Source organism: Aquarana catesbeiana, linkage group LG02 (genome assembly GCF_042186555.1).
Source record: "Aquarana catesbeiana isolate 2022-GZ linkage group LG02, ASM4218655v1, whole genome shotgun sequence".
Classification (NCBI taxonomy): Eukaryota; Metazoa; Chordata; class Amphibia; order Anura; family Ranidae; genus Aquarana; species Aquarana catesbeiana.
This window is the reverse complement of record NC_133325.1, coordinates 179,755,617-179,782,326: the sequence shown is the minus strand read 5'-3', so window position 1 is coordinate 179,782,326 and position 26,710 is coordinate 179,755,617. Positions and strand designations below refer to the sequence as shown.

Here is a 26,710-nt window from a genome sequence, read left to right as displayed (position 1 = left end):
GAAACCTGACCTTTAAGGGCATTGAGAGCTAGATTCTGGTCTTAAACTGACTAGGGGGGCTAGACTAGGGGTACAAAATAAACTCGAATTGAATATACTTCTCTAAATTCATGCTAAATAAGATTGCCAGGAGCGATAATAAATGTTCCTGAATGTGGATTTTTCTTGCATCCAGCAGGGTAGCAATGACAGAGTTAGAGATCCCTCTGTTCCTTTGGATCTGGGTTTCAACAGCTTTGGCTGAGAGGCTAGAGGCTGTGAAGACTGGTGAAATCGAGGGCCTTGATTAGAAAGGGTGTGGCATAATACATTGTATTGTCTGTATGAAAAATACTACTTTACTTGGTCCAGATGGTGTAAACTGAAAATCAGCTGCCCACTCCGAATAGGTGGATTGGAGAAATTTGTGGACAATGAGTATTTGTCCAATAAGAAAAAAATTGCCTTTCTCCATATTTGGCAGTTAAACCACCTGTGAGCCAAGGGACTGTTGGTTAATTGGTGAATGTCACTATGGCGGCATTGTCAAACTGTACCATGAATTAGTGCCCCTCCAGAAGGGGAGGGTCCAGAGTTAGACATCTGGATCGCTCTGAGCTCCAGTGTTGTACAAGAGAATGGGCTCCGTTCCCCGAACGGTCAAGGATTGGGAGATCTGCTACTGAGCCAGGCAGACTCTTGTCTTATGAAGGAGTTTTCCAACTGTATAGGAGGAAGATTTTTTTTGTCTAGGTGAATTACTACTTCAAACTGATAGTGGGGAAAAGAGTTTCCATGCGGATAATAACACTGCCCGTGTTCATTTTCGCAGCAAATTTCGATATAGTTTTAGTCTTAGGACTAAAATGGCATTTTAGTCTTCTGCAATTGTTTTAGTCGCATTTAGTCGACTAAATCTCCAGTACGTTTTAGTCGACTAAAATCTCCAATATATTTTAGTCTACTAATACTCATTTTAGTCGTCTAAAATCTAATGGGTGTAATTCAATTGTAATGCATTAGTTAACAATTCTTTACAATTTGCAAACTCATACTGCTGGAGTGAAAAATCTAATGTTATTTATTATTACATTGAGGTATGAACACGCACTACAGACCAGTGTTAATTTTGAAGTCAAATTTCAATTTAGTTTTAGTCTTAGTCTTTTGACTAAAACGTAATTTTAATTGTTAGTCCCATTTTAGTCTTTTGACTAAAATGCCATTTTAGTTTTAGTCGTATTTTAGTCAGCTCAGTTGTTTTAGTCGTATTTTAGTCGACTAAAATAATATTCATTTAGTCGACTAAAATGTTTTAGTTTACGAAATTAACAGTGGTCACTGCAGGAATATCACTGAATCCCAATAGGTGAAAATAAACAGAAGGAATTTTTTTTTTTATTTTTGGAAAAAATAACTATTTAAGAAGACGTATCTAGAATGAATGAACGAAGAGCTGTAGAACAGTTAATTTGCAGCGGAACACCTAGTCATTTTGTGACTCTGGTAACCCATCTACTGTACTTGCAGGGTTGGAGACTCTGAAGGTTAGTGAGATTTATGTAGCCGATGTCTCCCACTCCTAAGAGTGAGGGCGCCTCTTTATTGTGGAGAGGATTTTGGAGCAGGGCTTGAAGTTAAAACATGGAAGGAGCGTGAAGGTAAATGCACCTGAAGGAGGGTTTTGTTACCTTCTTCTGAGGCAGCAAAACATTTCCACCTGTGACTTCCTTAATGAACAGATCAAGTGGCGCACCAAACGGGCATCTTCCCTGAAAAGGCATACCTGAGGTGTGTTTTGCAAGCCTGACAACCAAGCCTTTAGCCTGTGAACCCCACGCATATAAACAGAGATAACCGCTGGACATTGGTCTCAGGACATGTTCCAGGGAATCTACACAAAAAAGATCAGATGGAAGACTCTAATTGTTCTGCAACTGCACAATCATTAAAGACTGGGACATGCTTATTGTTCATTGCCCTGGTCCAGTTAGTTGTGGTTTGACATATTGAAATAGCAGCTGGAGCTGGTTGCAGGGCAGGGCCTGCCTAGTTGGAGAGCTTTTAAGAGCATCTAATAAATAATAATAAAAATATAAATAAAAAGATAGATATAGATAGATAGAGAATATATATATATATATATATATATATATATATATATATATATATATATATAATAGAGAGAGATATGGGTCTGCCTGTACAATGCCATGGACAGCTGCAACAAGCGTTTCATCATCAGCAAGCATATTATGGTAAGCTCCTGCTTCAATATGGTGATGATGTGGGGGAGAGATATCTTCTGCAGTTTCCTCCAACACTGCTTCTACGTCCTCTTCACCCCCCCTAGAATTCCGCCTCATAGAGGAATGGTCTCGGGTAGACATGTCCTCAAAAGCTTGTTAGATGTCCAATCACCTGAAGGTACAAGCTTATAACCCATGATATATGAATAAGTTGCCTGTGACCCGTGCTTTACATTTAGACGTTAATGTGACTAATAACTAAACCCAGCTCGTCTAACTAAATTCACAGCTACAAAATCGTGCATCTGAAAGACTCATCAGGCCAGAGCTGTTACTTTTCTAACAGTTTCATGTGTTACAGAATATATATATAAGGCAATATTCTCAAAACGCGACAGGCTTTCTGTATTTTTCAACAACTTGGCTTTAGAAAGTGCAAATGTATTATGAACAAGTTAATATATTGATTCTAAATTAATGATAAAGCTAAATTCTGGAATTACTCTTTACAGAAAAAGGTCATCTCCCTAATTTTGCAGATTGACAAGACATCTTCAAACTAGGAAAACCTAGCTGGCACTGAATTAAGTAGTTTAGTGTATAATAAAAAACAACTATAATGTAGAACTGCAGTTTAAAGCATCCCTATGAGGTAAATAAAATTGTCCAGAAGGATATCCCTATAAGAGAGTAAATTATTACCTCTACTGCTGCTGAAGGGCACTCCGTTCGATGGCCCTTCTGCCGACCTCCACATTGCTACTGCAGTTACATAGGGGTCAGCGGGTAGAAGCACCAAGTCCATAAAGTTAACTTCCAATTTTTTTTAAAAACAGCTAGCCAGGAGAAGTCTAGACGGCATACGTTACAACAGGGTTCTGTAACTATGGAAGCCCACAATTCTTGCAAGGAAAGAGTATTTGAGGTGAAGACCACACATCAGCCAGCCACACCTATAAAACTGGTACAAAAAAGTAGCTAAAGAGTTTTTTGCAGTACACCTGTGGCCTCTCTACTACCCTGCTCTTTTAAGTACTGTATATCTAAAGCACTTTCCCCCATCCTTCCCAGTTTGGGTAGACTAGGGAATGGTAGAAACCAGTCAGGTTTTTTTGTAATTTGTGTCCCAATATTTCACTGTACAAGACAAAACTGTCGCTGGTTCAAGTGCTTCCTTTCAAAAACTTTTTTTATATTCCTGTTCTTGTGACAACTCCTAATTTAGGATTTCCCTTTATTTTAGTTCCAGTGACAGTGGTTACCAGGACAAATGGAGAGGGTCATTCTCCACAGTAGGGATACAGACAGCGCAAAAGCCTAAATGCCTGAGAAACTATTTTAAACACTTCAACGCTCGATCAAAAAATAAATAAATAATTTGGCTTTAGATACATTGTATGATGTTGCAAAGGGATGTCATTAATAACCACTGCCATCTTGAGTAACAGTCTGTTGATACTTTAATCCTTTCCCTGAAGAAAGGGAGGGTCTCCCTGAACTCGCCTCATGACTGATACCCCTCCCGAGGGCAGGACTTTGTTTGACAGAGTCCAGTGGCTGTAATATTGATTCAGCAACCTCAGCTGTTAACCCTGGCCAAGGCTGTGTAATCTGTAGGAGTAACAGGATGCCTCCAAACACTGCTGTTTTGCTATATAGACTTCCTTCTTTACGAGTGCATTTTATGATTTTCTAAATTTTACCACATTTTAACTTGCTACACTATAGAAACCTTTGCACTGTTCTCTCTGCATGTACCTGGAGCTCCCCACTCTGGATTGCCTGGCTGCCTTGGACTAATTTCAGTGTAAAGATTTATTTTGTCTACTGCATGGGACTAGCCTTATATAGAACTTTATGATAATTCAGGATTTTCGTTTCTTTTTCATCTTTTATTAGACAATTTCATTTTTTTTTAAATTGAATTTGTTTTTAGTCAGTACTATCTAGGCAGACCGCCTGTTACAGGTTAAGTCATCAACTATTACTGATCACAAAGCATTCCTACCCCTATATCTGCATATTTACTTTTGTACTGTGTGCCACTGGTTATTTGGCAGTCTGTTCGTCTGGCAGGGTTAAGGGCTAGTGGTTTTCTGTTTGGTAAGGCATTGGCAGAAGCGATGAGATTGTTCATAAAAAAAAACTTAGAAAACTACAGCAAATCACATTTCGAATTAGCGTTGTCACAAGATTTCTACAATGATTTCACAGCAGCTGTGCACTATAACCCAGATACCAGGCACAAACAATATGTAAATAAAAAGTTCAGCGCTAAAAATATACTTGCAATATATAACAATGCATATAACAGGTGCAAAGATTAATAAAGTGCATTCAGTGCAATCGTGTATGAACAATATAGGAAAGAGCAAAATATTGCATTAAAAAAATGTGAAAAAAATTAAAACATGTACTAATTAAAGTGCAATAAGTGCCATCAATTGCGCAAAACTTAAAATTCAGCATAAATATCAGTGCAATATATAAAAAGGGTGCAGATCTCTGGGACTAAAGTCCATGTGTAAAGTCAATTGCAAAACTGTGTTGAAATGATGATCAGACACCCAGTTGTGTGACACCCATCACCAGAGTAAAAAATGGAGGCTTACCAGAAAGCCTGCGACCACCCCTTACTCAGGGAGGTCATACAACACTCTCTGATCCACTGAAGAAAAGCCCAGGTGCTCTCTCAGGTGTCCTTAATTGGTAAACCAGAAGGCTCTCAACAAACCAGGAAGTAGTGCCAAAAACCATCAATGGATCAGCAAGCTGAAGTTTACGGAATATGGAACAAAAGGCTCCACATAGTGCGATACTGTATCAGCTTCAAACTTGAATAAAAGGTAATGCACTTACATCAGATTAGTAAAATGCAGGCAGATACTGTAGATACATAAATCCAAACGAAACCCTTGCAAATGGCCAGATGGTTGTGCATGCACAGTAGCGTGTGTACGTAATCAGTCCTGACAACCGTTTTGTCATAAATGACATCATCAGGGGTACCTATATATTGCACTGATATTTATGCTTGAAATTCATCTCTAGCTGAATTTTAGGTTTTGCGCACTTGATGGAACTTATTGTACTTCAATTAGTACATGTTTTTTTAAATTTTTTGCCTATTTCTTTTTTTTATGCAATATTTTGCTATTAATTTCCTATATTGCTCATACACTATTGATTGCAATGAATGCACTTTATTAATCTTTTCACCTGTTATATGCATTGTTATATATTGCAAGTATATTTTTAGCGCTGCACTTTTTTATTTACATATGATAAAAGCAGCCTGAGTTTTGTGTTGGGGCGGATGCTTTAAATAGATTAGCAGAGCCCTGAACTATTCAACGATCAGCTCTGAAAGTCTCCACCTATGAGGAAGGGGGGGGGGGGGGGGGGGCTTTCCTCCAAACAGCTGTCTGGGCTGTATACCCAGGCTTCACTGCAGTGCTGAACAGGAAGAGAAAATCTAACATGATCTGAACTTTCTAAACAGTATATAAAGCTGAAGACAGCAGATATACATGCAAAACTTATGTAGGGAGATTTGTTTAATCTCTGTGTATCATCTGAGGCTGTTCGCTTCACTAGGTATATGTGAGGGTTTACATCCACTTTAAAGTTTACTTACTGTGGGGAAACTGAAATGTATTAAACTATGGACACAGACGTGGGTATACGGTTTGTAACTTTTTCCCTATATTTATTAAACAATTTAATATTTCTAAATTACAGTTGGAAAACAAAATACATCCTAGCCAGAAACAAAGACACAGAAAATGTTCCAAGATAACCGTTTCAAATTTGGAATGCTGCTCACAAAAAATAGAAGGAATGAAAGAGCCATAAATTAGCTGGGGGAAGGGTTCTTGTATTTATTAAAAAGAAGCAATAACCTTTCCAACAAGGAGGTGTGACTATGTCATGCACAGTGCAAGACAAAGGCAGTTAACTGGACCCTCATAAATGCATCTTATTGCAGGATAACACTACAGTGTGAGATTTACTTTGCTTGAGGTGGAATTTTGTGAAATGGTGATCGGATGGAGGCGTAGCACGAGGGCACACCTGGGAGGGTCAAACATACACATTACAAGTGACTCTTAGTTAAGAATTGTTGGATTAGATAAAAGCAGTTGCTCTCCCTCTACCCTCCTTCCATATGTTGGTCAGTTCTGCAAAACAGCAGTAGAACTAGTATTCAAGCCAACAAACGTAAAAAACAAAACAAAACCACACACAGTCAATGTAATACCCACACAAAGGTTATGACTTGTTTACACTCTATATGCAGTCGTTACAGAACACTCAACAATTTGCCTATACAAAGCATCTGCAAATAGTAAAATGCCCAAATAAAGAATCAGAACACATTTGGCACAGTAACATCCCGTTTATTCCATGCTACATAAACCCAGGAAGCCTTTGTGCTATTAAGCTATAAACTAAGGTCAATCCTCCCAATTATTTGTGTTACAACAGTTGTAAGGGTGTTTTGAGAATGATCTCAATATGTTTTATTAAAACATTTGAGAAATTTAATTTTCACATTTTGTATGTCAAATAGTTTCTTAGACAATGCATATTCATTTCCAATTACTACTCAATTCCAACCAACTACATTTCTGCACCTATATGCCTTTAACAAGTATAATGAAACCAGCCAGACCAAACTGCGTACTTTATTAATATTTTGCAGATTCAAAATTTTTCAACTATAAAAAAAAAAATAAACGAAAATCTCACAACACAGGGTCTATGGGGCTGATGTACAAAAACAGAATAGTGTACAATACATTTCAGAATACAGAGGGGTAAAAATCACTAGCTATGCTATAAAATGCTTCTGGTATTCCTAACGCTCTTTTGCAATTAAAACATTTTAAATAAAAAAGCGTAACCTGCATACAGAAATCAATGTAATTTGGATTCATTTTTTAAGTAATCTGCAGCCTAACGTTTTCACAAAGTTATCCTTTATCATCCTTCCCATTTTGCCTGTAGCAAAGGCAAATCCAAATGTTGCTGATACTCAAACATCAACACAGGAAAAAATTAGAGAATGGTCTGGCTTTTAGCAGATTTATAAAATGATGCTTGTATCAAGCCTTTGTGACTTTTGTGTCATGCATATTAGAGTACCAGACCTGATCAGAGTAAGGGCTTGTTCCCTTGAAAACACATGCCAGATTTTCATCACACATTTTTTCTGTGTATGACCATGTACCTGGTATGGCTAAACCCTACTTACCGTTATGGTAAAAAAAAAAAACTAAAAAAAGAAAACTAGCTAACTGTCATCATGCAGAAAACTAATAATCCCTTACCTTTTTTGTGACTGGAGAAACGCTGACACCAAACCTTTGGGCTCTCACTTTAAGTTTATCAACATTCACCTAGATGAGAAATATTTTTCACCAATTCATAAAAGTTTGTTTATGATTGGGAATATTTTAAGAAAAAAAAATCCATCATGGTGAAAGAATCTAATACTAGGTTTAAAAACTTTCAACACAAATAACTGCTGCAATTCTGCACTAAAAAAAAAGTGACAATGATGTAACATACCCCAAGTCCAAATATTCATTTTTACTCTTCAAAGTAAAAATTTAACGCTAAATGCATTATTTTAGACTATGGGTGGCAACAATGGAAACTTACCAGGGATTTTACACCTGTGGTCTGCCCTAAAAAAAAAAAAAAAAAAAAAAAAAAATATATTGTTATTCAGAAGAACTGCCACAAAACAAATAAATGGAGAGGCATCAATACTTGGAGCAATACAGCTAAACAATCCCTAAGGCTTCATGTACACGGGACGTTTTACAACCTCCCCTGAACAAATTAACTTGATGGATAGTAAACAACGTTTAAAAAAAAAGTCAGTTTTGCCACGTTTGTGTTTAGGAGTGTTCTTAAATTTTTTTTTTCAAATAGTCAAAAATGTATCTCCATTAAAAACACCTGTAAACGAAACGCGGCTAAATGCGAGTTACCGCGTTTACAGGCCGTTACAAGCATTTGGTGTTTCAAATGCCTCTGAATGCATATTTTTGCTTTCCAAAAAATGCTTCTGAACTCAACTGCCTAGAAACTATTATAAACGACCCTGTGTACATGTGCTGATAAGATAACATACAGGAGAGTCCAGTGGCAGCTGAAAAAAAATGCCCAACTGCTCCTAAAACGTCTGTTTACCAGCAGCAGTGTACATGAAACCTAATTCTCAAGACTGATAAATCCATTCTTATTCTCACCTTTCTGCTCAGTGGAAGGAAGACCAAACCTTACAAGGAAACAAAAAGCAAATGGTGAGCACATGTAATGGAGAATATTTAAATACAAAAGTTGAGGTTGCAGTATATTAGTGCATAACTGTCATAATTAGTCTGCATGTGCTACATATGCAAAAGCTCCAAAATGACACCCATAAAAAAATACTTACCGTATAGCACGAGCTGCCTTTTTGCTATCCAAATTGGCAGGAACATTAAACCTTTCAGCTCTTTTCTGAAGTCTCTGTGGGAGGGGGAGAGAGGAAAAAAAAAAAAAAAAATCACCAGATAAGATTTGCTCTGCAACATTTAAATCTGACAAAACATTGCTGGAGTGTGACCACCTAAACTATTGCTCTGCACAGATCAATAAAAATGGGCATTTAAAGTAGAAGTTTCGGGCTAACACTAAATAACGCGAAATCTACTGGCAGCCACATTCTAAAACTAATCTATCCAACCCTGTAAAAGCAAAAATCGCTAAATTTACCTTTTCTGCAGCCAATCCGGTCTGGTCTCAAGTGGCGGATGCTGTGTGAAAGAGACAGCAGACAACAGCTGGAAAATGCCTGGGAAGTGACGTCACCCATAGACTTACTATGGGGCTTCCATTGTCAGCTGCCTCTCCTGCACACGCCTACACAGAGAAACCGTCGCTGACAGCTCAGTGTGGGACTGGGTTGGCTGCAGAAAAGGTATGTAGGTATAGAGATTTTTGCTTTACTGGTTTAGATAGATTTATCTTAGAATGTGGCTGCCAGTAGATTTAGAGTTAGTTAGTTTTGGGCTGAACTTCTACTTTAATATAAAAGTGTCACTCGCATACATATTTGCGCAATTCCCTTCTACAAAGCGGAGGAGTACAGAAATGTAATTAAAGGGGTCCTCCACTTCGACAAGGAGGTGGAAATTCTAGGATATAATGCACACTTTGAAACCCTGGCCAATTACTTGATCACAGTGTAAAAGCAGTTTCTATATATTTTTATAGCTTTAGCTAAAGAGAAAATCCTTGGGCTTATAGAGTGAAGGCTGCCATAGCTAGCAACGTCCTGACAACGTTAGTGCTGGCTACCATGTTAAACCTCTAGCTAGTTTTGTTTATTTTCTTAAGTCATCGATGTGGAACAAATAACAACCAAGTGAATTTACAAATTCTGATCTATATATACAGGTTGAGGACTACATAAGTACTGACGGGGAGGAATAACATGACACCCAGGCAAGACGCAATAGAAGGCAAGCACAACAGCCTCCTTATGTCTCTCATGGATGGTTTAATTTAAAGCAGCCTTCGAGTTAATGTTATATACTGCATGCGTAACTGATCTACAGTAGACACAGATGAGAAAACTTTGAAGATATCTACAGTCCTGTTGAATGGGCATTTGGTTGTTGTTTTTTACTAAATAAGGGCCACAAAATATGAAGTAATGCTGTAAAAAGAGGTTTCTATAACATTTGTAGATAGTATGAGGCTGCTATGATAATGGAATACAGGAAAGAGATTCTCTTACACACACACACACACACACACACGGCTGCCTTTCCCAAAAAATCCCACACAAGAAAATCAGTTATTCCGTAGAGAAGAACAGACTGCAAGGCAATATTACATAACTTTTAAAGATCTCAATTTCTGGACATGTGTGTACCTTTAGGTCTAAGTTGGTATTGGTAGTTTTCTGAACTTCGTGTAATTTTCAAAAGTTTTTATTTAGCAGTTGTAGGCACTGACTGAATCATATCAGTAATTTACAGTCATAGTTTAATAATACAAATCAATTTCTTACGTCAGCCAGAGGCACCCCACTTGTTATCTTCACCACTTTCGTCTCCGTTTCTCTGTACAAAACAGAAGACAGAATATATTAAGCCACACTATCTTTCATAGATTCAAAAAGTGAAAGAATGTTTTTTCTTTTGTTTTTTAATCCTTATAATATTATAGTAGTGCAAGGCTTTAGATGGTTGAATGTTGCTGTAAATGGAAGTTAGTTCAAGGTAAAGCAATAAAAGGCAAAGACATCTTAATTTAGTGCATGTACATCATTATGTTTGTCACTGCAATTTTCAAACAATTATTCAAATTTCCAAAACGTATAGATTAAACTGTTGCAGTCTTCAGGTTCACCAAGAGCAGGAGTGAAGTCAATCAAATTAACTGGGAGTGGCCACATGGATTGCATACAGGTATTTTCTTCATTATGAAAACACAGGGAGCATCATCTGGAAGTGAAGGTGGTCTTTCATAGAAGAAAGATTTCCAGCAAGCAATAATTTCATTTCCAACAAGAGGACAAAAGTGTCAAACTTGCCCCTATGGCTGTGACACAAGGACATTTTCTTTGTAGGAAGTTCCCAGGCTTTAAAGCAAAATGAAAGTCAAGTGGTGTCAGGCCCTTAAAAAGCTTTCTCCCATAAAGTGTGGGTCGTAAGAGCCCCATAAAAGCAGAGGTGCTCACTCAGGGGGAACACTGCAATGCTTTTGTTCCAAAATCTTGGAAGAAGTTTTTCCCATGGGGCAGTAAAAGGTTTAACAACTTTCACAGGAAGCACAGTGGGGTCATAGGACAGGACGTGCCATTCCACACACCCCAGAGAAGTCAATACGCACTGCAAGTTTTAGGACTCATCAAAAGGCATTTTAAAATGTGCCATTTTCTTTGTGCCCATAGTTTAGTCAATGTAACATCAGGTCAAGGCAATCTGTCCATTCCAAACAACATGACCACCATGGCTGTCCTTTCTAAACCCTTGCTAATTAAATAAAGACAACTGTGATTCTTGGAGGGGGAGACACTTACAGGAACACCTGCTCAACTTGACCACATCACCTGCGTACAAGTTCTGCGTCATAACAGAGCAAGAAGCATGCATCTAATATAATACTACAAGATGAAAAATTATTTTCATCCTTTTAACAACGCATGCATGAAACCAAGCCAATAAGGAGTATGAACATGATTGAAACCTTGTTTCTTTTTCTTTAAAACATGTCAAATCATTAGATATATTTTTATAACCATTAGGCTAGCTTTACATCTGTGCAGGTGTGGGAAGGTTTGTAAATTGCATGCATTCCCTCAGGCACACAGAAAGGGCGCTGCTTTTAAGAAAATGTGTGCACTGAAAAAAAAGCATGTTTCCATGGGGGCCGCATTTTTAAAAAGGTGCAGGGACCTTTTTTCTGCAGGAATCGCAGGTACGGCAGCCCATTTAAATAAATGCGGTACTGTGCCCGCATACATGTGAGCATGCAGAACTGCTTACACGTGAACCTAGGCTTAAAACCCTTCCCAGGTAGATGCAGATAGCTAACATGTTAACAAAAACACAAATGCCCTGTAGGTAGAAGAAGCATGTTGGTTGCAGGCTATAAAAGTTCAGTGCTGCGGAGTAGTTACATAGAAGTAGGACTATTCATATAAAAAAGAACAGAAAATGTCTTCATTTCCAAGGACATACATGAAAAACAGTTCAAGACACACGCAATCTACATAGAGTTATGATCTATAAAGACTGATATAAATGTATAGTATGTAAAGCGCTGTGTCTGCATTTTATAAATACCTGTAATAAAGCAAATTCATGCTTGTGGTCCAAAAAACAAAATAAAAGGTCATTTATACCTTAACAATGAATACCTCATATTTGCTGCCTTTTTCTTTTAAATATACATCTGAAAGTACTATGTTAGAGCTGTTCAATACATGCCAAAAAATTCTGGTTTATTGTGCCAAAAAACTAGTAGGGCAGCTTCCTGCTCTTTCTGCCTCATTTAGCACTGTTTCCAGTTCTCTGGACTACAGAACAATTTCTACCACCTTCTTCATGCTATGGAGGTGAAAAGAGGGCAAGGTATTCTGCAGCCCTAATACACTTCTTGCCTTCATCCCCAGGTAAAAATAAAAAGCCTAAGGAAAAAAAAAACACACACACACACACACACACACACACACACAGGGTCTGATAAGATGCAATATATTATACCACTATATTGTTCCTGGGTTTCGATGCACATTATGGTTTATGTAGTATCTTGAAACAAACTTTTTTTTTTTTTTTTTTTTTTTTTTTGTGAAAACGTATTAAACAGCCTCGAATTATGTAGATGAGCACTTAAAATATGTAAAATTTTTTTAAAAAAGCAGTTAACTAAAGTGATTTGCTGGTGACTGCTACAAACTTGCAATTAAATATACAGCATCATTTTATTTTTCTTAGCACTCAAACTTATAATAACGCCGACATGATTTTATTTTATTATTTTTTTAATAACAGTTCATAATTTTTAGCAATGATAGTGTGCACAGTTCTTAACAGATGCAATGTTCTAAAGTAAAAAATTGTTACCCTCTTTAGATGAGTACACAGTGCCATCTACTGGTAACAACCATGCACAAAAGATCATTTAAGAAGAAAACAAAATAACCCTATAGAACCAATAAAAAGAAGAAAAGATGCATAGTCTAAGCTCATGCAATTTTAAGTGAAATGGTAGAAACTAAAGCTGGCCATACACTATACGAAAAATCGGCCGAAAAATCGTTCGTATGGACACTTCGTTCGTTTTTCGGCAAGTTAGTGGGTACAAATCGATAATCGTTTGTGACGTTTTTGTGGAAAAAAAACGAACGGCATGTTTGGAAAATTTCTGCCGAACGTACGATAAATTGCAAGGTTAATGTGTTTCCCGTCCGAACTGCCTGCACTAGGTATATGTAAAAAAACGAACACAAAATTATTTATTCATGTCCACTGAACAGATTATCGGACATTATATGATGGCACGATCGTTTGCGGTCACGGTCGAACGTTCGTTTTTCGAAAATGGGTTCGGCCGATTTTCTGTATAGTGTATGGCCAGCATAAGACATTCAAATAAAAACATTTTATAAAAAAAGTATTATATACCACAAGGGACTATAAACGCAGGTAACTTCGATAAACGCAGGTAACTTGGGTTTGGGCAGGAAATATTTATTCATCTCTATGTAACCACAATATCAAAAAGTTAATTTCGGTAATTCAATTCAAAAAGTGAAACTCATTCTATAGATTCATTACACAGAGTGATATATTTCAAGCATTTCTTTTTCATTGAGGATTATGGCTTACAGCTAGCGAAAACCCAAAATTCAGTATCTCAGAAAATTAGAATATTGTGAAGAAGTTCAATATTGTAGACTCATGGTGTCAAACTAATCAGCTAATTAATTTAAAACGCAAGAAGAGAGAGGAAGAGAGACGCCAGGCAACCAATGGTGTAGCACAGTTTAATATGGAGAAGTATATGAAAAAAAAAACAGAACAATAAAAAGGTTCCACTCACAGGGTGACAAGCAATGCCCTGACAAGGCTCTGGGAGTGATCCTGCAGGGGATCTAAGAAACAGTCCTCGCTGATCTTATCGGTTGAGGAAGGAGGCATGACTAGCCTCTGAAACGTGTCTCGACTGGTTACTCCACCCGAAGGCTTGACAGGACTCCACCGGCTCTTGCTCTCAGCGTCCTCCTACTCTCCCCCTTCAGAGCCGCCGTTCAAGCGAGGCCTGTTTCTTAGACCCCATGCAGGATCACTCCCATAGCCTGTCAGGGCATTGTTTGTCACCTTGTGAGTGGAACCTTTAACTGATGATTTTTTTTTTTTTATACATCTCCATATTAACCGGTTCCTGACCGCCTCATGCAGATATACTGCGCACGCACCCACTGCACATCGGAGGACCCGATGCGCGTGGCTGGCAGGCCCGATCGCCGCCAGCCACATGCGATCGCGTGCACGAGAGCCAGCACGGGGATTTGTGTATGAGAAAAACACACAAATCGCTGTGCTGTCAGAGGAGAGAAGACAGATCATGTGTTCCTACAAAGTAGGGACAGCGCGATCTGTCATCTCTCCTAGTTCGTTCCATCCCCACACAGTTAGAATACAGTGAGGGAACACACAGTTAACCTCTTGATCGCCCCCTAGTGTTAACCCCTTCCCTGCCAGTGACACTGATACAGTAACCAGCGCATATTTATAGCACTGTTCGCTGTGTCAATGGTCCCAAAAATGTGTCAAAAGTCTCCGATCTGTCCATCACAATGTCGCAATACCGCTAAAAATCGCAGATCAGCGCCATTACTAGTAAAAAAAAAAAATATTAAATAAAAATGTCATAAATCTTTCCTATACTTTGTAGATGCTATAACTTTTGCGCAAACCAATCAATATATGCTTATTGTGATTTTTTTTTTACCAAAAATATGTAGAATACATTTTTTTTTTTTTTTTTTTTAAATTTGGGGGACATTTATTATAGCAAAAAAAGTAAAAAAAATAGTTTTTTCTTCTTTTTTAAAATGGTCACTTTTTTTGTTTATAGCACAAAAAAAATAGGATTTTTACATCATACTTACCTGTAAAATTCTTTTCTTTGAGTACAACATGGGACACAGAGTCAGGCTAATTACCTGCTGGGTTATACTCCATCATTAGGTGAATGGACACTGGTAAACCAAAGGACTTCAAACAGGACGTGATCCCCTATATAACCCCTCCCATATAGGCAGTACTTTAGTTATGTAGCAAGCACTAAATCCACAAAAAAGAGGGGAGGGATCTCTGTGTCCCATGATGTATGCAAAGAAAAGGATTTTATAGGCAAGTATAATCCTATAATCCTATTTTCTTATTCATACATCATGGGACACAGAGTCAGGCTAACATTCATTATTTGCTGGGACGTCCCAGAGCAATAGCCTTGAAGGGAGGGAGACACCCTGCCACACAATATCCATCAGAACTTATATGGCAGCCTGCAGTACACTGCGGCCGAAAGCCGAATCTTCGGCTGCTCAAACATCCACTTGATAAAATTTTGTGAATGTGTGCACTGAAAACCAGGTGGCAGCCTTACAAATCTGAGCCACAGATACCTGATGGCAAAAAGCCCAGGAGGTTCCTACACCCCTGGTAGAATGAGCTCTCACCCTAAAGGGAGGAGCTTTATGTTTCAGACCGTAGGCCTGAATGACCAACTGACAGACCCAATTGGCAATGGAAGCTGCTTACCCCTTCTTGGGTCCTTTTTTTTTTTTTTTTTTTTCACCAAGAGTCTGATCCTCAGATCTCCGCAGATCTAGACAGATAAACCTTGACTGCCAGGACAACGTCCAAAGAATGCAGTCGTCTCTCTTCTGACAAACGAGGCTGAGAGAAAAAAAAAGGGAAAATAATGTCCTGATTTAAATGAAAGGCCGCCACCACCTTTGGCACGACTCTCATGGTGCAGGATCAAGTACAGTTCCCTGCATGAAAGGGCCGCCAACTCCGACACCCTTCTAGCCGAGGTGATAGCCATCAGGAAGGCTAGCTTGTGTGACAGCAAGTCTAATGGAATTTCCTTAATAGGTTCAAATGGTTGTTTCTGTAACACAGACACAAAGTTCAAGTCCCAAGGACACATAGGTGACCTAATGGGGGGAAGCAAGGGAGTTGCCCCGTGCATAAAGATTCGGATCAGTGAATGGGAGGCTAAAGGCCTTTGGAAGAATACTGATAGGGCTGAAACCTGACCTCTGATTGTACTCAAAGCCAATTTGATTTCCACAGCTGACTGTAGAAAAGAGAGAATTCTCCCAATCACATATTTCTGAGGATGCCATTTTCTGGCTTCACACCAAGCAATATTAGTCTTCCAGACATTATGATAAAGCTTCCTAGTAACAGCTTTTCTAGCGTTCACTAGAGTAGACACCATTGATCCTGAGATGCCACGGTCCTTTAACACCCTGGCTTCAATAGCCAGGGTCGTCAAATTTAGAGACTGTAAATTGGGGTGGAATATAGGACCTTGAGACAGTAGATCGGGGCGACATGGAAGCGTCCATGGCCCATCTATCATCAGTCTCACAATCTCCGGGAACCAGGGCCTTCTGGGCCAGGCTGGTGCCACCAGAATGACTGGAAGCCCCTCTCTCTGAATCCTGCGCAACAAATGTGGAAGGAGAGGGATTGGAGGGAAAGCATAAACCAGGTAGTGCTGACTCCATGGAACTATCAGAGCATCTGCTACAATTGCCAGAGGATCTCTTGTTCGAGACACAAACTCCTGTAAGCTTGTTGTTGAACCTGGATGCCAGTAGGTCGACCTCTGGCCATCCCCGACGTTGGCAAATTTCCTGGAACACCTCTGGCTGTAGGGACCATTGCCCCGGGCAGATCTGCTGGCAGCTGAGATAATCTGCCTGTTCTCTACTCCCGGGATATGGACTGCCAATATTATTGGCACATGTCCCTCTGCCCAGGCTAGTATTTAGTTCACCTTCTTCAGAGCTAAACGACTCCTGGTACCGCCTTGGTGGTTTATAGAGGCCACTGCCTTGGCATTGTGGGACTGAACCCTGATGGGGCAGTCCTGAAGCTCCACCGTCCAGGACCGCAGGGCCAGACGTACTGCCCGTTATTCTAGGACGTTGATGGGCAGGATCTGCTCTGTCCCTGACCATTTCCCTTGAGCTGTGAGCCTGTCTAGGGTCACTCCCCAGCCTGAGAGAGACTGGCATCTGTAGTCAGTACTCTCCAAGTTACAGGCAAAAAGGATTTTCCCATTCACAAGTTCTGATCCTGCAACCACCAGTTTAGGATTAAGCCTGCCCGAAGAGATAAGCACATTGGATAATCCAGGGCTTTTCTTCATCTGTTCCAAGCCAACAAGATGTCTTGTTGTAACAGCCTGGAATGGAACTGGGCATAGGGCACTGCCTCGAAGGAGGATACCATCCTCCCTAGAAGACTCATACCGAATGGAGGGTTGTCCGGTACCCCTTACCTGATGCACCTGATCCTTCAGGGCACAGATCCTTATGGGTGGCAAGAATACTCTTGCTTGAACTGTGTTTAGGATCAGACCTAAATACCTTAGACTTTGAGCTGGTCTCAAGGCTGACTTTTCGGTATTTATGATCCAGCCTAAGCTTTTCAAATACCGCACTGTATACATTATGTTCTGTTCTAGAGCCTGTACTGAGTGATCTCTGAGCAGGAGGTCATCCAGATACCAGAGTACCAGGATCCCTTGGGCCATTAAAAGACCCAGTACTGGTGCTAGGACCTTTGTGAACACCTGGGGAGCTGTAGCAAGCCCGAAGGGTAGAGCCACAAACTGAAAAAATGTAGGAACCTCTGATGAGGCTGAAAGATAGGTATGTGCAAGTACGCATCCTTTATATCGATGCAGGCTAAAAAGTCTCCCCTCTGAAGTGAGGTTACTACTGAGCGGACAGACTCCATCCGAAAGGATTGTATTAATAGATACTTGTTCAGGGACCTTAGGTCCAAAATGGGCCTTGTGTCCTTGTTTGGTTTCTGAGCAAAACCCTGTGCCCCTTTTGGAAACTGGAACCTCTACAATCACTCCTTGATGCACTAATTATGTAGTGCCTAAAGCAATAAGTTTCTTTTTGGAGGATCCGAGGGAACGCTGGATCTTAAAAACCTCTGAGGGGGGAACTCCCCATAACTCCAGCTTGTAACCGCAAAATATAATTGAGGTGAGTGGGGGCGTCCCCTCAAAAGGAGGTCTTGGTGCTGGGTTTAGAAGAATTTTGGACCCAGGGCCTTTTCTGGCCCTGTGGCTTGTCCCTGGCCCTAGCGCCCTGATGGCGGCGGAACCGTCCTGACGCTGAGCCATTTGAGTAAGCAGTCCCTGGGTTTTTAAACGAGGGACGTCTGGTGCTTTTCTTCACAGGAAGTAGAGAACTCTTCCCTGCGAAAAACTTTTGGATATATTTGTCCAAGTAATCACCGAATAAACGTTCCCCATGAAACGGGAAAACAGTCAATATCTTTTTACAAGGAAGCTCGGCTGACCAGTTCTTAAGCCATAAAAATCTGCGCATATGTACAAACAAGAGAGCCAAACGAGAAACCTGCTATATTGAATCCTTTAAAGCATCAACAGCAAAACACAGCGCTCGAGGAATATCTGTCTTACTTTCAGGCAGATCATCCTCCTGGTTAGGCCTATCTGGCCGTTTGACCTGATCCTTTATGGACTGGCAAATACCAATTTCTGCAACAGCTGGCTGAATAGCTGAACTGGCCAAAGAAAAGGAAGCCTTTAATAACAACTCAAATTTCTTGTCAACAAGGTCTTTCAAGCCCTGTGCGTTCTCTACCGGACAAGTTAAGTTCTTGTTTAAAGGAAGAGACTGCTGCATCTATGGCTGCCATGCTCCATTTTTTAACAAACTATTCTTCCTTGGGCTATAAAAGGGAAAACCTTTTTAGGAGGCAAAAAAAGGTCCTGTCAGGATGTTCCCAATCAGCATACACCGCCTGTTTCAACAGGGGGTGTAGCAGGAAAGTCTGTGCGACCTGAAAAGGTCTCAGAGATCCCAAAGAGGACCAGTGGGGCTCAGTCACCTCTGCAAGAGGCAACTTAAAGGCAGAACGAACCATTTCGGTCAGAGTCAGGATCAAAGCCTCTGTGACTGAGAGGCAGACATCGAGCGGATATCTTCTTGTCCAGATTGCTCAGAAGCAGACTCATCTGCCGGGCACTCCACCGAATCCTGAGCTTTAAGCTCTTCCCCATCCTCAACCCATTCCTGCTCCAGACCAGGAGACTCTAGGGAGGGGGATTTGTCACGCTTCCTGCCACCCTGTGGGATGGTGCTCTAACCTGGCTAGGACTGAGGACAATTCATCCTTAGTGATTAGGGGGAATCTTCAGCGTTGACTGTGAGCACAATACCAGATAGGCGCGGCGGCTCAGATTGCCCGGGAGCCTCTGGTCTTTCAGGGGATACGACACTAGGGATACCACTAGGTTCATCAGGAACTACTGATGACATAGATGTGCCCTTCCCTATGGTGTTAGTCCCACTCCTCTTTTTGGAAGACATTCAATGCTGCAAACAAAGAGTACTTGGGTGTAGTTAAAACACCTCAGAAGGGAGACCCTTTAATAGGGCTCACCAAGCCCCTATGCAACAATCCTGCTAAGCACCTTTAGCCTGCCAAGCAACACCTGGTGACTCACGTGACCCGGGTAAGGAAAAATGAACCACTGCAAGTGTCTGTTCAGAGCCTGCTGTGTCCGACAGCTGCCTTCTGGAAGCACTACATTGCTTGGCCTGCACAGCTTAAATAAGCTGGGTGTGCGCCGGAACGTTCTATGCGTGCGCATGCATGTGCGCTGTCCCGGCGAGCGGGCGTGAATGTATTTGAGTGCGACGCGAATCTTTGTGCGCCCAGATAAAGGCTACGGCGCATGTGCAGCGAAGCCGCGTGCGCCATGGCCGCCAAACAAACTGCTGAGCCCAGTGGCGCTCTTGCAAACACACGTGTGCCATGGCAAAGTGGCGCACTGTTGTGCACCATCATACAGGTAAAATAACAGCCAGACACAAGCAAAAAACAGTACACTTTGCAAATACCCACAGCTAGCCCAGAACGTCCCCGTCTGTTCACTGCACACCGGTGTCCAGCCTTTAGCTAGCTTGACTGTTACAATCACTGGGACACCCCACAATAATAAAATAAAAGGGTTTTCACTTACCTTACTTACTTAGAAACTAAGGGCCCAATCTTCACCCTTCACGATGGGTTCCTGTCACTTGGACCTTCAAGGACTGGGTACTCTTTCATGTTTAGGGTCCACTCCCTTGGACCTGTACAGCACCCTGCAGGAAATGCCTTAGCGCTGTAGTGTCCAGCGCCCGGAGGCCACATTACAGGCAAAACCTCACAGGATCTGAAGTCTTCTTTGCGAGGCTTGGGTACCATTTATCTAAGCATAAAAGTCTGTGTCAAATGGATCTGATCGGTCAATTCCTTGATTCATTTTGGAACCGTTTGTGGGACTAGAGACCTGGCGCTCAGACAAACCGTGCCATCCACCTTGCAGACAATAACTAAAGTACTTCCTGTATGGGAGGGGTAATCACTTCCTGTCTGAAGACCTTTGGTCTACCAGTGTCCATTCACCCAATGATGGAGTATAACCCAGCAGGTAATAAATATTAGCCTGACTATGTCCTATGATGTATGAAAAAGAAATAAAAACCGCAGGTGTGATCAAATACCACCAAAAGAAAGCTCTATTTATGGGGAAAAAAAGGACTCAAATTGTTTGGGTACAGCATTGCATGACCGGGCAATTGTCATTTAAAGCGTTGCAGTGCCAAATTGTAAAAAGTGCTCTGGTCAGGAAGGGGTAAAATCTTCTGGGGCTGAAGTGGTTAAACTGTGCTACACCATTGGTTGCCTGGCACCTCTCTCTCCCCCTCCCTTCTTTACAGTGCGGGTTCCCAGACCCAAGTGTAGGCAGCCTAGCCTCCATAGGAGATCACAGTCATCCCTCATCAGTGTTTCTCAACCTGTTACATTGAATCACCCCTGCAGATCTAAACAAAAATTCCTAAGTACCCCTGTATCGAGAAAGTAATTTCTATTGTTTGGGTGTCATGGTTTATGTGTGTGTGTAATGTCAGTATGTGCTTGTGATGGTTTTTGTTCATGTGCAAAATCATCAAATGCAGCCTCACCAGAGCCCACCAATGCAGCCTCTTCAGTGCCCATCAGTGCTGCCTATCAGTGTCCATAGAATGCATGAAGGTGAAAAACCTCCTTTACAACCACTTTAACTGTTTGGGGGAGGGAGAGGGGGTTAATTAATCTACAATGCAATTTGTAATATGCAGCACAAGGGGTTAATGTATTGCCATTGGTCACTGATACATTAGTGACCAGTGGCAATTAATAAAGCCCTTTATGCTGCATTAGTGGCACCATGGTCAGTGTTTATTAACCCCTTTATGCTACATCATAAAGGGGTTAATTAGCACTGCCACTGGTGCCACTAATGCAGCACAAAGGGGTTAAATGCCACTGCTCCCTAATGCATCAGTGACCAATGGCAATACATTAACCTCCTCCATGCTGCATATTACAAATAGCATTGTAGAGTAATTAAACCCCCCTACCAAAAAAAAAAAAAAAAAAGTTAGGCACTACAGTAGGAGCACACAGATAAGACAGCAGTACAGTCAGCAATGTTATCAGCCTCTGCTCAATCACTTGTCCATGACAGTGGACGCTCCAAGCAGGTAACAGCGGCAGCACTCCTCAGCCATCCCACGCTCCCAGCCTCTGAATGACATCACCCTGGGCGGGGCCTAGGAAGCTCCTGTCTGGCTGAGAACACTCCATCCAACAGTGAAGTGTCTGTGTGAGTAACACCGGCCGGGTGCAGGAGCACACTCGGCACACTTGTACCGCTCCACTGCAGACAGCTCTGCAAATATAAAACTGTAGCAGCGGCCATAGGGTGACCACCTTTCCAAACTACCATTCAGGGACATCCCCTTCCCAAAAAGATGGGGGGGGGGGGGGGGGGGTGGGGGGGGAGTCTTGGGGATGACGGGCAATTCGGCGGCGGGTGTTTTTTTGGGTGAATGGCTGGTGTTGGCACTTAGGTCATCGCGACACCATGCTTGATATGGTGTCAGGATGATCATATCACATTATTTGTATTACTACATTGTAATATAAAAAGAAATGGTTCAACACACTATAATGTAGAATCAGTGGGAACCCTGAGCATGTCACTTGCCATCAGATGCAGCTTGCCACCGTTGCCTGCTACCAGATGCAGCACGTCACTTGCCACTGCCGCCTGCCGCCAGATGCAGCGCGTCCCTTGCCACTGTCGCCTGCCGCCAGATGCAGCGCGTCCCTTGCCACTGCCGCCAGATGCAGCGCGTCCCTTGCCACTGCCGCCAGATGCAGCGCGTCCCTTGCCACTCGCAGCCTGTCGCCAGATGCAGTGTGCCACTTGCCACCCTTGGCCTGCCACCAGATGCAGTGTGCCACTTGCCACCTGCAGCCATGACACTTGCCATCGTTGCTTGCCACCAGATGCAGTGTGCCACTTGCCACCCATAGCCTGCCACCAGATGCAGTGCGTCACTTGCCACCCGCAGCCATGTCCCTTGCCACACGCAGCCTGCCACCATGTCACTTGCCACCCATGTCACCTTCACCTCACCGAATACACTTGTCGCCTTCATTACTGTCCAGCGTCCACCTGTATGACTGTCACCTTCTTCATTACTTTTTTCCCTCACCTTCCAAGTGCCAATATCCCCTCTGTTGAATGGTCCCTCAGACAGTGAGTTGGGCCGTGGGCGGAAGGAGAAGTCGGGCACTCGGGCAGCCGTTGATCTGATCCAGCAGCAGCAAACCAGACGACCAGTCCCGGCTGCTGTCACTCCCTCTTCATGCTGTTGGGTGGCGGGCCACGGGTGCCAGAGAAGGAGGTCGGTGGAAAGGAGACAAAGTCTGGACTCTGGAGAGTCACACACCAGTCCCTGCTGTTTGCCGCCGGGCGTCAGAGAAGGAGATGCCGAGGGAACAGTGCAGTACTTGGCACGGGCTTCCATTCCCGGCCTTACTGTCAGAGAGCGAGTCTGATGTCACTGGTTGCTAGATGCCAGGTGGGGCCAGCCCTAGCAACCATTTCCAGAAGTGCAGGGAAATTACTGGTTATATCAGGAGTGGCTGTGTCTTCAATTTACCCGGCATCAGATCGGCCCGCACAGCAGCATACCCCCTGCCCTTGGTGCACGTACCCCCAGGGGTACGCGTACCACAGGTTGAGAAACCCTGATCTACATCACCTATGAATTGAACTTTATATCTAGACTGAGCACCTAAGAGACATGTATTTATTACACACACATACTAGAGTAATTTTTACACTTCACACTTGAACAGTCCAGGGGCAGCGCTGAGAATTTTTACTTTTTTGTTTATAATTAATTTTAAAAAACACCTGTAAAGGCTTTCTGAGCCTTCCAGTGGTCTCTCAGTCTGGTTCAGTAGGTTACACAATCATGGGGAAGACTACTGACTTCACAGTTGTCCAGAAGACAGTCATTGACACCCTCCACAAGGAGGGCAAGTCACAAAAGGTAATTGCTAAAGAAGCTGGCTGTTCACAGAGTGCTGTATCCAAGCATATTAATAAAAAGTTGAGCAGAAGGAAAAGAAGGAGTAGAAGGAAGAAGGTACACAAGCAATAGGGATAACCACAGCAAAGGCCATTCAAGAATTTGGGGGAGGTTAACAAGGAGTGGGCTACGGCTGGTGTCAGTGCTTCAAGAGCCACCACACACAGAATCCAGGACATTGGCTACAACTGTCGCATTCCTTGTGTCAAACCACTCCTAAAAGAGAGACAATGTCCTAAGCATCTTACCTGGGCTAAGGAGAAAAAAAACTGAACTGTTGGCTCAGTGGTCCAAATTCCTCATTTCGGATGGAAGTCAATTTTGCATTATTGGAAATCGAGGTCCCAGACTCTGAAGGGTGGAGAGGCACAGAATCCAAGTTGCTTGGAGGTCCAGTTTGAAGTTTCCACAGTTAGTGATAATTTGGGGAGCCATGTCAACTTCTGGCGTTGGTACACTGTGTTTTATCAAGTCCAAAGTCAGCGCAGCCCTCTACCATGAAATTCTAGAGCACTTCATGCTTCCGTCTGCTATCCAGCTTTATGGAGATGCCGATTTCATATTCCAGCAGGACTTGGCACCTGCCCACACTACCAAAAGTACCAATACCTGATTTAATGATCATGGTAACACTGTGCTCGATTGGCCAGCAAACTCACCTGACATAAACCCTATAGAGAATCCGTGGGGTATGGTCAAGAGGAAGATGAGACACCAGATCCAACAATGCAGATGAGCTGAAGGCCGCCATCAAAGCAACCTGGTCTTCCATAACACCTCAGCAGTGTCACAGGTTGATCGCCTCCTTGCCACGCCACATTGATGCAGTAATTCATGCAAAAGGACCCCCAACCAAGTATTGAGTGCATACTATACTGTACATGGACATATTTTTCAGTAAGCCAACATTTCTGTATTAAAACTTTTTTTTTTTTTTTAATTGGTCTTATGTAATATTCGAATTTTTCGAGATACTGAAATTTTGGGTTTTCACTAGCTGTAAGCCATAATCCTCAAAAATAAAATAAAAATTCTTGAAATATATCAGTCTGTGTGTAATGAATCTATATAATATAGAAGTTTTACTTTTTGAATAGAAGTACTGAAATAAATTAACTTTTTGATGATATTTACATTTTTTGAGATTCACCTGAATATATTAACTGGAACTAAGGGGCCAAGCCCAACCCCTGAAAAACAACCCCACATCATAATCCCCCCTCCACCAAATGATTTGGACCAGTGCACAAAGCAAGGTCCATAAAGACATGGATGAGCGAGGGGTGGAGGAACTTGACCGGGCTGCACAGAGTCCTGACCTCAACCCAATAGAACACTTTTGGGATGAATTAGAGTGGAGACTGCAAGCCAGGTCTTCTCGTCTAACATCATTGCCTGACCTCACAAATACACATCTGGAAGAATGGTCAAAAATTCAAATAGACACACTCCTAAACCTTGTGGCCAGCCTTCCCAGAAAAGTTGAAGTGGTTATAGCTGCAAACGGTGGGCCAACTCAATATTGAACCCTACGGACTAAGACTGGGATATTATCAAAGTTCATGTGTGTGTGAAAAGGCAGGTGTCCCAATACTTATGGTAATATAGTGTGTATGTATGTACAGTAAGGGAAAAAAAGTATTTGATCCCCTGCTGATTTTGTATGTTTGCCCACTGACAAAGAAATAATCAGTCTATAATTTGAATGGTAGGTTTATTTTAACAGTGAGACAGAACAAAAATATCCAGAAAAACGCATTTCAAAAAAATTATAAATTGATTTGCATTTTAATGAGTGAAATAAGTATTTGATCCTCTATCAATCAGCAAGATTTCTGGCTCCCAGGTGTTTTCTATACAGGTAAGGAGCTGAGATTAGGAGTACCCTCTTAAAGGGAGTGCTCCTAATCTCAGCTTGTTACCTGTATAAAAGACACCTGTCCACAGAAGCAATCAGATTCCAATTTCTCCACCATGGCCAAGACCAAAGAGCTGCCCAAGGATGTCAGGGACAAGATGGTAGATGTACACAAGGCTGGAATGGGCTACAAGACCATCGCCAAGCAGCTTGGTGAGAGGGCGAAAACAGTTGGTGCAATTATTCGCAAACAGAAGAAACACAAGATAATGGTTAACCGGTCTGGGGCTTCATGCAAGATCTCACCTCGTGGAGTTTCAATGATCTTGAGAATGGTGAGGAATCAACCCAGAACTACATGGGAGAATCTTGTCAATGATCTCAAGGCAGCTGGGACCATAGTCACCAATAAAACAATTGGTAACACACTACGTCTTGAAGGACTGAAATCCTGCAGCGCCCGCAAGGTCCCCCTGCTCAAAAAACCACATGCACAAGCCCGTCTGAAGTTTGCCAATGAACATCTAAATGATTCAGAGGGGAACTGGGTGAAAAAGTGTCGTGGTCAGATGAGACCATAATCAAGCAATTTGCCCTCAACTCGCTGTGAGGAGGAGGAATGCTGCCTGTGACCCCAAGAACACCACCCCCACCATCAAACATGAGAGGTGGAAACCTTATGCTTTGGGGGTGTTTTTCTGCTAAAGAGACAGGGCAAATTCACTGTATCAAAAAAAAAAAAAAAAAAAGACAATGGACGGGGCCATGCCCCTGTCAAATCTTGGGTGAGAATCACCTTACCTCAGCTAGGGCAATGAAAAGGAGTCATGGATGGGTATTCCATCATGACAATGACCCAAAACACACAGCCAAGGCAACAAAGGAGTGGCTCAAGAAGAAGCACATTAAAGGTCCTGGAGTGGTCTAGCCAGTCTCCAGACCTTAATTCTATGTGGAGGGAGCTGAAGGTTCGAGTTACAAAACCTCAGCCTCGAAACCTTAATGACTTGGAGTAGATCTGCAAAAAGGAGTGGGACAAAATCCCTCCTGAGGTGTGTGCAGGCCTGGTGGCCAACTACAAGAAACATCTGACCTTTGTGATTGCCAACAACGGTTTTGCCACCAAGTACAAAAGTCATGTTTTGCGATGGGGTCAAATACTTATTTCACTCATTAAAATGCGAATCAATTTATAACTTTTTTGAAAAGCGTTTTTCTGGATTTTTTGTTATTCTGTCTCTCACTGTTAAAGGGGTTGTAAAGTCTAAACATTTACCTTAATGCATTCCTTGCATTAAGGTAAAAAATGTTTAGGTGTCAGCATCGCCCCCCCTA

The 26,710-nt window shown here is 41.9% G+C and overlaps 1 protein-coding gene across 3 annotated transcripts in view; it reads right to left on the bottom strand.

Annotated features, from left to right (window-relative positions):
• SARNP (SAP domain containing ribonucleoprotein) overlaps positions 1–26,710 on the bottom strand; it is a 136,073-nt gene that overhangs the window by 63,337 nt on the left and 46,026 nt on the right. For 2 of the 3 annotated variants that reach the window (XM_073613945.1, XM_073613944.1), the window contains 5 exons: positions 10,303–10,354; positions 8,680–8,753; positions 8,492–8,520; positions 7,896–7,921; positions 7,562–7,630 (listed from right to left, as the gene is read on the bottom strand). In XM_073613945.1, the coding sequence (XP_073470046.1) occupies positions 7,562–7,630; positions 7,896–7,921; positions 8,492–8,520; positions 8,680–8,753; positions 10,303–10,354 (250 nt within the window). The remainder of the gene's footprint in view (positions 1–7,561; positions 7,631–7,895; positions 7,922–8,491; positions 8,521–8,679; positions 8,754–10,302; positions 10,355–26,710) is intronic. The other variant, XM_073613946.1, reaches the window with a different exon arrangement.